The 14,454-nt window shown below is 33.5% G+C and overlaps 1 protein-coding gene across 1 annotated transcript in view; it reads right to left on the bottom strand.

The window, feature by feature from the left end:
- Positions 1-467: 467 nt before the first annotated feature.
- Positions 468-14,454, bottom strand: part of LOC127714528 (uncharacterized) — a 62,122-nt gene continuing 48,135 nt past the window's right edge. Inside the window, exons 3-7 of the mRNA XM_052220615.1 lie at positions 11,726-11,835; positions 10,607-10,735; positions 6,636-6,713; positions 4,857-4,943; positions 468-3,308 (exon numbers count right to left, since the gene is read on the bottom strand). Of these exons, the coding sequence (XP_052076575.1) occupies positions 4,876-4,943; positions 6,636-6,713; positions 10,607-10,735; positions 11,726-11,835 (385 nt within the window). The 3' untranslated portion in view covers positions 468-3,308; positions 4,857-4,875. The remainder of the gene's footprint in view (positions 3,309-4,856; positions 4,944-6,635; positions 6,714-10,606; positions 10,736-11,725; positions 11,836-14,454) is intronic.

The raw sequence follows: 14,454 nt of genomic DNA, 5'->3' as shown, positions 1-14,454 counted from the left end.
ATGTAGTCAGGTGAAATTAAAATAAATCTGGAATTTAAAATTGATACTATACACCAGAAGAGCATTTAATTTAGTTAGGGAACAAAATAAACTAAACATATTGATAGGTTATGGAACTTCTTTTCGAGATATTTATTTTTTTTTAATGGCGGAAAAAGGCTGACTCTGACTTTTATCTTATATTAAGCCTGGCATCATTTGGGTCTCAAATCGTAAGAAATCTGCTTAAATTTTGATAAAGGACCTTTTATGAGCTATTGAAGTCTTATATGAAAAGAAAAGAGGGTGATATGGGGCAAAATATTTTATCCTGTATGGTAGGACAAAACCCAAGGAGTCCGAACATCTGAAACAATTCCTTGTCCTGACGTGCATCCTCAAGTGATTTTCGCCAGGACATATTATTTTCCCGCAAATATCATCTTACCTTTTCGGTGTGCTTTCATCCTTCAATCTCAATAACAATGTTTCTTTTCCATATTTATTTATTTATTTAAAAATAAAATAAAAATGATTATACATAACTATTATTGCATGATAAAAAGAGGCGGAAATTGAACACAATGGAAGGTATATTTACAATGAAGGAAATTAAAAAATCAAGCAGTCTTCATTTATTAGTAAGACAACATTGACAACCTCAGGCATTGATGTATGCACCACATACAGCCTCGGTGTCGTCGATACACTACGCCATGCTTGTTTTGACAGATCAAGTAGCAGATAAACTGGCCACTGTTTCGGTGATGTAATAATAACACTTTTGCCTTTAATATTTTAAAACGATAGTACTGTGCAAAGGGATTTAACAATATACAGGTTTTGAGAAGATTGCTAAACAGGCGTTCTAATTCTACAGATAAATGGTCCACTGTTTGCTAATTTGAAAAACATTTTCACGGACGAACGTGATGCAGGATTTTCTGTTTCTCTTATTCGCCGTTTGTGTGTTTTACGCTGTCCCTTTTGCACTAAAACGTTACTATTTTCATATTACCGACTTTTGACTCCGTTATATATAATTTTTCGACAGGTTACCTTTTCTGTGGTAGGACATCCTGGTACCAAGTCAAGTAAGAGCAAAGTAAAGAAGTAAAACCAAGTTTTCAATCGGTACAATTTTATGGGGAAATTAACTGCTTTACATTTTCTTTACACGACAAAATCATCGGAAAACAGTAAACTTACCCCTCAAATAACAGCAATTATATGTTTGATTTTACTTTTTTTGGTTGCTCCTACTGGACCGAGTACCAGGATGTCCAACCACAGAAAAGATAACCTGTTGAAAAATTCTATAATCCGGAGTCAAAAGTCGGTAATATGAAAATAGTCCGCTGCGTAACATTGCATCAAGGTAGCAAGCAAATCTAATTCCATAATCTGTTACGTCACAATTTAAATGTTAACAATATAATTCTTTGTATCAATAAATTATTATACAATAAAACATATAGACAAAAGTTGACATCATCTTAACGTACAAATATAGGTATAGACGTCAGGCTGGGATTTAAAAACACCCCCTATTCATATATTGATTTTTGAGAAAATCCCTACCCATTTATATATGTCATAGGCACATCAAAACCCATTTTAATATATTCCCCAGCTATCACGACATCTTATTCAGACGTTAACCACACAGGATCTTTCATATTATTAGGTAAATAGATCAGAACACAGGTTTTACAGACACCTTAAAATTTATGACCCATTGACATATAAATTTCTACCCATTGGTATATTACCTTCGTGAAAATGCACCCCATTGATATATTTGACATTCCAAAAAGTGACCCATACCAGTGGCACGTCTGTGTATACCTTTATATAGGAAGAGACCCCTCCCCCATCCCCTGGTGATCAAAATAGATTTGACAAACGTCAATGAAACTCAATTTAGTTAAAGATCAGGTTCGAGTTAGACTTTGAAACAAATTAAAAGTTCGAGCCACTTTTGTTATTATTTCGCTTGAAATTAACAACATTGTTATTGTTCATAGCTTTCGATATAAATCAGCAAATAATTTACATAGTAGCCTAATATGGCGCGAAGCACACAAAGTGGGCGTTCTTATCCAAAATAAAAAATTGGCTCATATAAACTTGTACTCTTTTTTCAACAAAAATCAAACTAGATTTTGAACTAAATGTTTATGCACGTCCAACAAAAATGATTATTATTCGTAACAAAAGAATAAACTAATGATATTTATACTACATGTAGTATATATAACTGTGATGTTCCCACAAATGAATTAGACTACGGAGCCCCGTTGGGAACCTTTACAGCACTATATAAATATTTTGTGCGCACAACATAAATATTTTGTGGCGCAATATAATATTTTGTGCGCACATTATAATATTTTGCGCGCACTTTTTAATATGTTGTGGGCACAGTTTAATATTTTGTGCGCATATTATAATATTTTTTGCGCACATTATATTATTTTGCGCGCACAATTTTTTTTTCTGTATTCGTCACAAACTGGTCTCCATATTAGACAGACTTAGCTGTGCTTAAAATATGAAGTGTAAACATAAGTGCATTAAAGTGGCGCATCTGATGCTTCCGCGTAAGGAAATAATAAAAAATGCATCATTACAACCAATCCAGATTTCATTCATAAGTTTTGGTAGGCATATGGCACACGTATTTAGAAAATCCTTGTGAACATCTTAATCTTCTATAACGAATTAATCGAAAGATTAAAAGTAAGTTAGTATAACTTAATGTGTAATTTTGCAAAAATAGTGTCTTATACAATGCAATAAAAATCTCAGTACAGATGAACTGATATAAAATATACTATTCAAATTTTCACTTTTAAAAATAATATTGCAATGTTATCATTGACTAAGGGGTTAAACACTTCCCCATTCATTGAACACTTATGACTGGAGTGTTTGTTTTGTCCGTAAGTGCTTGAAAGACGAGAGAGATATAAAAATAAAACGTATATTGGAAGTCTTTGGAAAGGTGTTTGATTCCATGTGGAAATCCTCTAAAACAATGATGAATAATAGAAGCTAACTGCAAACGCGTTAATGATAATTATAGTTCATCCTCCTTGATCTTTAATTGCATAATTGCACAATTAATTTTCGTTGATATATTTAAACTGTTTGTACATGTATTTTTAGTGATCCGCTCTAACTATTTTTGTAGAAAACGTTTAGTTACATTTTCATTTTGAATGTAAACTGCATAATTGGCAAGAACGTTTAATAGAAAGCTTTCCGGAAATCTTTTCAGCAATAAACTGTATCCTACTTGTCTAAAGATTGGCACCATTTGTAGTCTGAAATGAAAATAATGAAAACATAATTATAAATAATTGTGTATATGAAAAAAGTACATTTAACTTGTTTAACATTATTACTGCATTAACTTTACCTGAGTGGGCTTTGCCTCGTATTTACCTAATTTTGGACCCCCCCCCCCTAAAAAAAGTAACCTTTAGCACAATTCAGCTGTAAGGATCGCTCCTTTAAACCATACCCAACCAAGTTATACACAAAAGAACACAAAAATACATTTACCACATAGTTTGCATATCATTTCATTGCATATGCAATATTGAATATAACTAAGAAAAATAAAAGGGGATACTTGTACACAGGACAACATTGTCATGAAAAACGTGCCAATCGAAAAACAACGGAACAGCATATTGTCTTTCTAAACTGCATATTTTATGAAACATCATATATCAAGACATTTGAACTGCTTATTGCTGAACCTTTATCGCCAAGTTGGAATTATGATTATTACTGTAACTGTCAATAGTTAATTTGTTTTATAGTTACTGGGCTGATATGCATAAAACCACTCAAGTTAAAATATCCAATCGTAGTACTAATTTATCGTAGGACATGTAAAAAAATCCGTCTGTTCGGAACTAATCTTAACTTAAGTAGTTTTATGCATATCAGCCCTGGTCTTATTATTTTTAAAACGCCGGACGCGCGTTCCGTCTATAAAAGATTTATCAGTGACACACGAATAAAAAAATATTAAAAGGCAATTAATTGCTGTGTGTTTGTTTATTCTACATTGACTAGAGGTATAGGTGAGGTTTGAGATCTCACAAAACATGTTTAACCCCGCCGCATTTTTGCACCTGTCCCAAGTCAGGAGCCTCTGGCCTTTGTTAGTCTTGTATGTTTTTTAATTTAAGTTCATTTATATTTTTTGGAGTTTAGTGTGACGTCCATTTTAATTGAACTAGTACACATTTTTGTTTAGGGGTCAGCTGAAGCCCGCCTCCGGGTGCGGGATTTTCTTGCTGTGTTGAAGACCCATTGGTGGCCTTCGGCTGTTTTCTGCTCTTTGGTCGGGTTGTTGTCTCTTTGACTCATTCCCCATTTCCATTCTCAATTTTAAAAATAAAGTACGAAGTTGAAGAGCATTACCCATTTTGTTTCCAAATTTAGTTTTTTGGCAAAGTAGAACAACATCAAGGCAGGACAAACTGTATCCCTGTCTATGCAGATTACCTTATAGAAAGAGAATATTTTAAAGTACGTTAGATTAATGAATTTTAATTGCAAATAAAATCCTCTTTTCTTACAATCCCATTTTGACCATAAAAGTAATTAATATGTAAGATTCTTACGAAGATAAAGGTATTGTCAGACCCGGCAATACAATATGCGTATTTCACATGCTTTCCATTGGCAGGGATACAGTTTGTCCTGTACTGGTGCTATTTCTCTTTCTAACAATTTTAAAAAATTGGAAAAAAGTCTCTATCGATGCTTTGTAATGTAGAATGCACGTATTATATCAACATTATATGCGTAAACTATTTTATCAAGGGAATGCTATAGAGTGTATCAATACGTACCTGTTTTTTATGTTCATAGCTATCGATTATGACTGTTAAACACAAGTCCTATGGCCACAAAGACAATTGTCCAAGTTTTGTTGAAACCTGTTATATAAGAAAGCAGATTTAGAGTTCAACACATAGTGTAACCACTTCAACGTGGTATAGGACTGTATATTGACCGCTAGGCATCTTTTCTTTTGTGTAATTAAGTTGCTGTCTCATTGACGTTTATTTTATATCACCTTCATTCATATTTTAAATTTTCACATCAAGCGAACATATAATATGTATTCAAACCAACCATTAAACTATCTTCTTAATATATTCTATCCGTGTTTTATTATATATTATTGCAAACTCAAATCTCTCCAGTGGCGTATGAGTAGATCGGAAAGTGTGGTTGGTTTTCTTTTCACGAGGAAGGGGATCTTGAAAAGTTAATTACAGTCGTCTATCATTTATTTTTTTTTTTATGTTTTATATGTTTTTTTCACCACCCACCCCACCCTGCTTTTTGCAGAGAGAGTAAACACAAATTTTAGTTCTTTGGTTTTACTCGGACTGTGATTGACCCCATGCATGACAACCAACCTCGAGACCGGGCCTTACAGGCTTTAAATTATAAAGTACAATTATCGTTCTCAGACTCAGAAATCAACAAATCACAATAATTATTATTATACTGGGTTCGGTGTTTCGACAAATTTTGTGGACCGAGTACTGGGTAAAGTTTTGAGACCAAAACGCCTGGACGCCTCAACGAGATAACCGAGGCAGATTTGAAAATCCTGTATTAGAGTCATATCCAGAGAAGCGCATGAGGCTGTCATTTTCATTCCATAGTAAAATATGTAGCCTGTGCCGACAAAGCATAACACGCATAATTATGTATCAACCACGCGGAAGATGTCGAATTGTTTTTTCATCGAAACACATTGTCAATATTTAAAAATATTTGAACCTTTTATCGTTGTTTTTTAACATGCATAGTTGAACAGTTGTATGGGGAGTACATACCATAGTTAAAAAACGGTTTGTTGAGTTAAAAAAACAATCTATTTTTATCTTTGAGGAGAAATTACTCCCTCTTTTTTTCTGTTTCGAAAGCTTAATATGTGTGGATATACATCTTCATGTTTCCTGTTTTTTTTCAAATTTATTTAGTTATGAATGGATCTGTCAAGTTTCTAAAGAGCATTGCATCTGAACCAGCTGATCTTAACAAAGCGTTTCTGTTCACCGAGGGGTAAATATTGCTTTTATTTAGCATTGTGAACTACATCGGTATGTATTATGCAAGGGAACCAATTCAGGCAATATTTGAATTGAAGTAACCATTCTTTGTCAATTTTAATTGTATGTAGAACAGTTCGATTCAAACGCCATGTACTGTTTCCGCAGTATGTATATTTTAATAGAACAGTTTTTTTTATTCATTAAGCATGGTTATACACATACATGTATGCATCTGTTTGTAACTTTTAAAATTTTGAACATACAGTATTTTAATAAATAGCTTGACGTGAGTATGGATAGGATCTGATTTATGTTCACATAATTTCACTTTGTTTGGTAGGGAAAACATGAAGTCTGGGATGTAGCTTAAAATATAGCTAGCAAGCTAGTGACAATAGTGTTTTGATTGGTCTAATTCAATCTGTACCCCTAAAAAGTGTTTTGATTGGTCTAATTCAATATCTACCCCTAAAAAGTGTTTTGATTGGTCTAATTCAATCTTTACCCCTAAAAAGTGTTTTGATTGGTCTAATTCAACCTTTACCCCTAAAAACTTACCTATAGAATAAGCTCTACTGCTGCATGAGCTGCCACACTCACATAAAGGTGTACTGCTGGGCAAGCTGTCACTTGTACCTGTGAACAAACATAGAACTGCGAGTGAACTAACAAAGAGATACACCATTCCCGCAATGCATGACGTAAAAGTATTTTGAAGTAAATAGATTTGATTATTTCCCCTTCAATATGTTGTTATATTCCCTTCTACACATCACCAGGTAGTGCTTTACAACTACGCTACTTTGTATCAATATCCGTCAAGCCGTATAGAAATTTAAGGAGTTGTGCCGACAAGGTATACGGAGAGTACAGACAGACAGACAGGGTGTTTATAATCCTATATACGGGGAGGGGGAATAAAAAATAAAGTAAAATGAATATACATGAGGATTTCAAACTAAGTTCGAGACAGTTGAAATTTTGATATTTTGATATCGGGAGGGAAAATATGTCATTGCAAATAGGGCGAAGTGGTATAATTACCTTTATCGAAAACTTCAACATTTAGTTAAGTATGATAAATAGTGAAACAACATATTTAAACACTTTTCTAATTCTTTGGCAATTTAACCATTTCTTGAACCATTGTATACAAAAATGTAATCAACGTATGGTTGCCGATGATATCGGAAGATGATTTGCGGAGTTTAAGCACGGGTGTCATTCGTTTTATCGAGAGGAATGATCGTGAAAGAATAGCTAACGGTGGTCAAGCATTGCGATAGGATCGTGAATGAAATATTACCGAGAAGACACATCCTCCGTCAGTAAATAATCTTATTTAATCAAGTATTATGAAAAATATTGCGGAAAAACAAGACCGTCTGTCAAAATGGTTCAACATTCTGATTAGAATCCGAGAAAAATCAAGACCTAAATATACACCGTTTTTACAAAACTACAAATTAAAGGCAGATTGCTTTTCAAAATTTCAGAGAAATGAAAATGTAAACAAACACGATTTTTTTCTTCAAATTTTTAATGCATAAAATACTTTTCTCATAGAAATATCGTTCAATATTACTGTTTGAAATAGTTCTTAAAGTTATTTTGATTTAGTTTATTCAGAAACTTTGCAAAAACGGTAATATTTGTAAAAAAATTGATATTACTGATCGTGAAAGATCGGGTACCGCATTTGGATGATAGTGAAAGATCTGTTGCCGCTTATACGTTATTGCAAAATATCCACGAAAACGCTCGAATATTTCTTTAAACAAGTGATTATTTATGCTTGTAATCGGTATATCAACAGATTGGATTTAAATGACTTATTCCGTTTCACTTTTGTTTGTGAATAGGGCTATAATGGTTCAATGCCATTTGATTTGATTTTTTGATAATACCACACCGACTAGTTTTCTTATAACAATAGAAGGATGTCTGTCTGTCCTGCATAAGTTTTATTTTGTTTGTAAAGTTAAGATTGTCTCATCTGATGCCCATTAATTTTTATGCATAGTCATACATGTATCTGTACAACAAAGATCCTTGCTGATTTTTGTAAAAATTGGGGAAAACATTGTTTAAAACAAAAAAGCAGAAAAACAACTGTCATATTACTGACTTGGCATAGGCATTTTCCTAAGCAAATGGTGGGTTAAATCTTGGTTTCTTGCTTGCTTATACGCCCACTTGTATGACAGCTGTTTAATGTTCCGTAATATTGTCAAATGTGGGGAGCAACACTAACAGAATTAATAGGTTTACGTGGTCATATCTTGCATCCAGTAGCACACATCAAAGGCATACAACACAGCTTAATTTAACGTTCAATAGATACCAGAAGATGTGATATGAGTGCCAATGAGACAACTCTCCATCTAAGTCACAATTTGTAAAAGTAAAGCATTATAGGTCAAAGTACGGCCTTTAACACGGAGCCTTGGCTCACACCGAACAAACACACTTACAATTGAATCAAACAAATACGCCAGCCAAAAAAAGATTATGTAGTTGATACAGCCAGTATAGTATAGCATAACTGATCGAGCCCCTTAAGTGTCATGTAAATATAAATATGTTCGTTTGCTAGATATTAAATTTTGCACGCACCAAGTTGAAAACTCGTGCGCACGACGTTCGAACTTGTGTGCATGACTTTGAAACTGGCGCGCATAACTTTCAAACACGTGCTCACGACTGTCAAAAATGGTGTTCACGACCTTCAAGATCTGGTGCGCATGACTTTGAAACTGGAGCGCATGACTTTTAAACTGTTGCGCATGACTATCAAAATTGTGCGCACGACTTTCAAACTGGCGCGCACGACTTTCAAAGATGGTGTGCAAGACTTTCAAGAACTGGCGCACACGACTTTCAAACTTGTTCGCATGACTTTTAAACTTGTGTGCATGACTTTCAAACTTGTGTGCATGACTTTCAAACTGGTTTGCATGACTTTTAAAGTGGCGCGCACAACTTTCAAATTGGTGACCTTTGACCTAACTACTTGTTGAGGGATCTCTCAAACTCGTGTGCACCAGTTTCAAAGTCGAGCGCACCAGATTTTGAAAGTTATGCGCACCAGATTTTGAAAGTTATGCGCACCAGTTTTTAGATGCCGTGTGCACGACTTTTCAAACTAGTGCGCACCATCTAAATGTTCGGCGAACGAAAATATTTCTATTTACTTGGCACTTAAGGGGCTCCGTAGGGGTCTCCTCTCATATAGACATATACACTAACCCGATAAAATTCATAAAAATTAAAATATAAGTACAAGGGTATACAAAATGAAACTTCGCAATAAAAATCCCAATGTGTCCTTATCGCATCTCTGGACCAACCCACATAAAGAGCGCTAAAAGTCAAAAATCTGAAAGCTGGATGCACATATACCGAACCGCGACAAGAGGCATACGATCAAATGGAACATAATACTATACAAAGACAAAAAAAATAAAACTGTAAAGTAGATAAAATGCTATACAGAGTCAACACCTTAAACCCTGGTTCATTAATTGTTTGCATTATCTTGACGCAGTCGTATACATTCGTAACAAAGTCCTATGGATCGGGAATTGTATTTTATTAATATTTTCTAAATAAAATGAACTACCTAAGCAAAAATTCACTTGGACGGGAAATCGAAATTGACTTATTAATTGATTGATGTTTGTGTTACACCCTTAAGAAATCTCATGAATATTGACCCAAAAAAATGCATGCATCGTGACTTATAGAAAAGACATGTTCGAACATAATTTTTTCTGAACCTGTTTCAAGGACAGTTTTTTTTTAATTCTATAATGGAAGAATAAGAATCATTTAATAAAAGTGGTATGAAGGCATACTAGGGCCAATACATCATGAACAGCAACCACTTCCATTCAAGATGGATATAATACACCATATCGGATATTTGAGTAATCAAAGCCGTAATTTTGCAAAATCTGCAACAAGTGTGCAGATGACGTGACCCTAAACCGTAAACGTGACAGTAAACTACCTTAAGTTACATCATTGTCCTAGGTTAGGAGGAGGGTTGGTGCTTTCAAACATATTTAACCCCGCAACATTCTGTATGTGCCTGTCCCAAGTCAGGGGCCTGTAATCCAGTGATTGTCATTTGTTACTGTATATCATATTTGTTTTTCGTTCATTGTTTTGTATACATAAATCAGGCCGTAAGATTTCTCGTTTGAATTGTTTCACATTTGTCATTTCGAGGCATTTTATAGCTGACTATGTGGTATGGATTTTGCTCATTGTTGAAAGCCGTACGGTGACCTATGGTTGTTAACGTTTATGTCATTTGGTCTCTGGTGGAGGGTTGTCCCATTAGCAATCATATCTTCTTTTTTTATACCTTAAACCACATGGGATGGACACTAGTGTAAAGCTAGTCGCCGTTAATATTCATGAGGGGATGGATGCACATACCGAAACATAATCGCTGCCTACAATCATAGGCGGGGTTAAAAAAAACCTGCACAATCAATATATAATTAAGTTATGCAACTTACCTGATTTTCTTAATGTACGAATTTTCGGTGTCTCTGTGTACTGACAGAAAGTGTTACATATTGAAGCATCATCAGCTGTGTTAGTTGACACGAACACTCTCTCATTCGGATTTACGTCAGTATAAATATCTGTATAAATAAGAAAAACGATTATGTTGTATACAAAAAATACAAATTTACAATCGATGAATCTCTCTCTCTCTCTCTCTCTCTCTCTCTCTCTCTCGTTTGAATTTTTTCTTTTGTAAAATGTGATGATATGTGTTATAATAAATGTCATGCTTATACTGTAATTGCTATACTTTGATTAGGACAACGGACCTCGGTGGTCGTTAAGTTGCAACTGCTCATCTTCAGTATCATTAAGCTGTCAACACAGAGGTTGTTATTTTAAACCTTGTGCGTAGCAGATGCGTTCGAGTCTAATCTTCAAGTTTTCCTCTCGCAGGTCGGTTGTTCTCTCCTGACACTTTAGCATCCTCCACCAAGAAAATCTAGCATCCACTATATGGCATATAGTGCCGCTGGAAGTGGCATTAAACATCAATAATTAATCAATCAATTGAATAGGATAAAACTATTTTGTGTTTGACATTTCATACTTATAACAAATTGCCTTTGTCTGCATTTGTAAAATTTGAGTACAAATTCTTAAATCATGACACAAGTTCCAATTTGCTTCTATCGGATTGATGTTTCATTCAAAGAAATTTACATATCGTGTATTTTTTTTATTTCAATTTTTGGACGAGTTCTTTAAAATTTATAAAACTAAAACATAATCGAAATAAAACGCCAACACACTAAAATGGCTAACAGAATATTTAGAACACAACAACACAATGATCAACTTCTTCAAACATTAAAAAAAAGTTTTTAAATATTGTATATAAATAAAATAGATATTCTTTTTAATTCAATAAAGTTAAACAAAACACATGCGTTTACTATCTTTATTAATTTAGCCCTAGTCTTCACCTTTTTTTTTAAATTCGGGCGTGCATGTATGTATATGTATGTGTATCACTAAATACTTGTTGTCGAGGATTGTGTACACTACAATATACAATATAGTATCTGTACTCAGCCCTTTTTCAAATTGTAAATGAAGTCACATACCTGACAAAAGGTAAAAGTAATATAAATCGGAGGTAACTTCTGTAAATTTCATACATAGATAAAGCCTGTTTCCTGATGTCAAACCTCCATCGGTAAAGCTTGTGTCACTTCTGTAATATATAATCATAACAACAACCTATACATGTAGGAATAACATTTACAAAATTAATGTATTTAATAGTCAATATTTATAGTATTTTCTTACATTATAAAGATTTTTCATTTTTAGCTACCAAAATCACAAAACAAAAAAAATCTGAGTGATTGTATTTTTTTTTACTTGTTTGAAATTTCTTTATTTTTGTATTGTGTGTTTTAATTGTATACTTTATTCTTTCATTAACAAGTGTCGAATCTATCAAGACAGGACAGTTCATTAAATATTAGGTAATTAAAGCATTTACAGTATATCAATGTAAAATAAACTTTATTATCACAACGAAACGAGAAGCAATTACATCATATCATTTACGTCTCTCTTGCTAGGGGTTCTCAATCTTAACAAAAATTTCATCAGAAAAATATAGTTTTGCATCATTTATCAATAAAATTTAGACAATCTTGGTCAATCAAAATGAAGGAAAACATAAATTTTGAGTTAATAGATATTTTCAAGAGAGCGAAGTAATTAAACAACGCCGATTTACGTTTAAATCTCCAGTCATGGATGATCCATTGTAATCATTATAATCATAAAAATTATTGATAACATGTGGCCGCCTAACATCCACGTTACATAATTATTCTTTTCTTTACAAAAAGTAATTGAGGGGGTGAACATGGGGTGATTTCCACTTCCCTCTCCCTTACTATTTTGTTTGTTGGTGAAGCATAAATTATCCCTTTTTAGCTCACCTGGCCTAAAAGGCCAAGTGAGCTTTTCTCATCACTTGGCGTCCGTCGTCCGTCATCTATCGTCCGTCGTCCTCGTCGTCCGTCGTCGTTAACTTTTACAAAAATCTTCTCCTCTGAAACTACTGGACCAAATTTAACCAAACTTGGCCACAATCATCATTGGGGTATCTAGTTTAAATCAAAGTACTGAAGTACTGAACATCGGATGACCGCAAGTTCTTGTGGATGGTCAAAAGCACTTGTCACAGAAAAAAATCACATCTCTATGCCTGAAACTGAGGTTAATGTACAAAGATATATTTTTTTCTGAGACAAGTTCGTGCTAGGATGATGAATAAATGACAGGAAATTCAACCTCACCGTAATAACTATTATATTGTAGTGATACAAATCAGTATACACTGGTTAGTTGTTATATATTATATTAATATAACAGTTACATATATATATATAATTTTCATCCATTTGTATATCATTCTATTATACTATTCTAATAATAGTGCAATGCAAGTGCATGGTGGACACTCTTCTGTAAAAATTCGATTCTTCTAAAAGATTGGATATGAGTAGGCATTCATATTTTCCCGCAAAAACAATTATAGAGTTTTCGGTCCTTGCCGGGATTGTCGCAAAACGTTCTTGAGATATTCTTCCGCATGCTTTAACACAATTTTTCGGTACGTGTGCATAGATATTATCAATGATATTTTACTTATATATATATATATATATATATATATCTAACGACAAAACATTTTCATATCATTAATTTATGTTCTAAACAAAAATATTTTTATCAGTATTCATTGAAGAGATGTATTTATAACAAACGATAAGGAATGTTAGTTTGCACTCGTTAATATCCGCGTATTTATCATGTTTATAGATCGGTTATAAACCCAAAACGAAAGTTACGTAATGGAAATCTAGGCGATAGCAATACATCGGAATACCCTCACGGTCATCGCGATTGTAAAAATGTGTCCGATGACCCCGCCCGCCAACCAAGATGGCCGCCATTGCTAAAAATTGAACATAGGGGTAAAATGTAGACTTCGGCTTATATATCTGAAACCAAAGCATTTAGAGCAAATCTGACATGGGGGTATAATTGTTCATCAGGTCAAGATCTATCTGACCTGAAAATTTTAAACAAATCAGACAACCCATTGTTGGGTTGCTGCCAATGAATTGGTAATTTTAAGAAAATTTTGCAGGTTTTGGTTATCATCTTCAATTTTATTATAGATAGAGATAAACTGTAAACAGCAATAATGTACAGCAAAGTAAGATCTACAAATAAGTCAACATGACCAAAATGGTCAATTGACCCCTTATTGAGTTATTGCCCTTTATAGTAATTTTCTAACTTTTTTTTGTAAATTTTTTGTATTCTTTTACAAAAATTTTCTCCTCTAAAACTACAAAGACAAATTTAACCAAACTTGGCCACAATCATCATTAGGGTATCTTGTTTAAAAAACGTGTCCGATGACCCCGCTTACCAACCAACATGGCCGACATGGCTAAAAATAGAACATACTATTAGGGGTAAAATGAAAGTTTTGTCTATTATTTTTTGAACCGTTATAAATAGAGAAAATCTGAAAGGAGCAAAAATGTTCAGAATAATGAGCTCTACCAATTGTCCATATACGTCAAAACTGTTAGACAAATTCTTATAGGAGTTATTGCCCATAAATGACAAATTTTACCATTTTTTTCATTTTTGCCTATTATCATGAAAACTATGATATTTAGAGAGAAACATTTATTTTCCGTTATGCCTCATATGATTTAAATTATAATAGATAAATAAACACTTTAAATCACAAAAATGATCACAAGCAAGGCAAGATCTATTAAAAAGTCAA

This window comes from Mytilus californianus, unplaced genomic scaffold (genome assembly GCF_021869535.1).
Source record: "Mytilus californianus isolate M0D057914Y unplaced genomic scaffold, xbMytCali1.0.p SCAF_9, whole genome shotgun sequence".
Lineage (NCBI taxonomy): Eukaryota > Metazoa > Mollusca > Bivalvia > Mytilida > Mytilidae > Mytilus > Mytilus californianus.
This window is presented reverse-complemented; position numbering and strand designations above follow the sequence as displayed.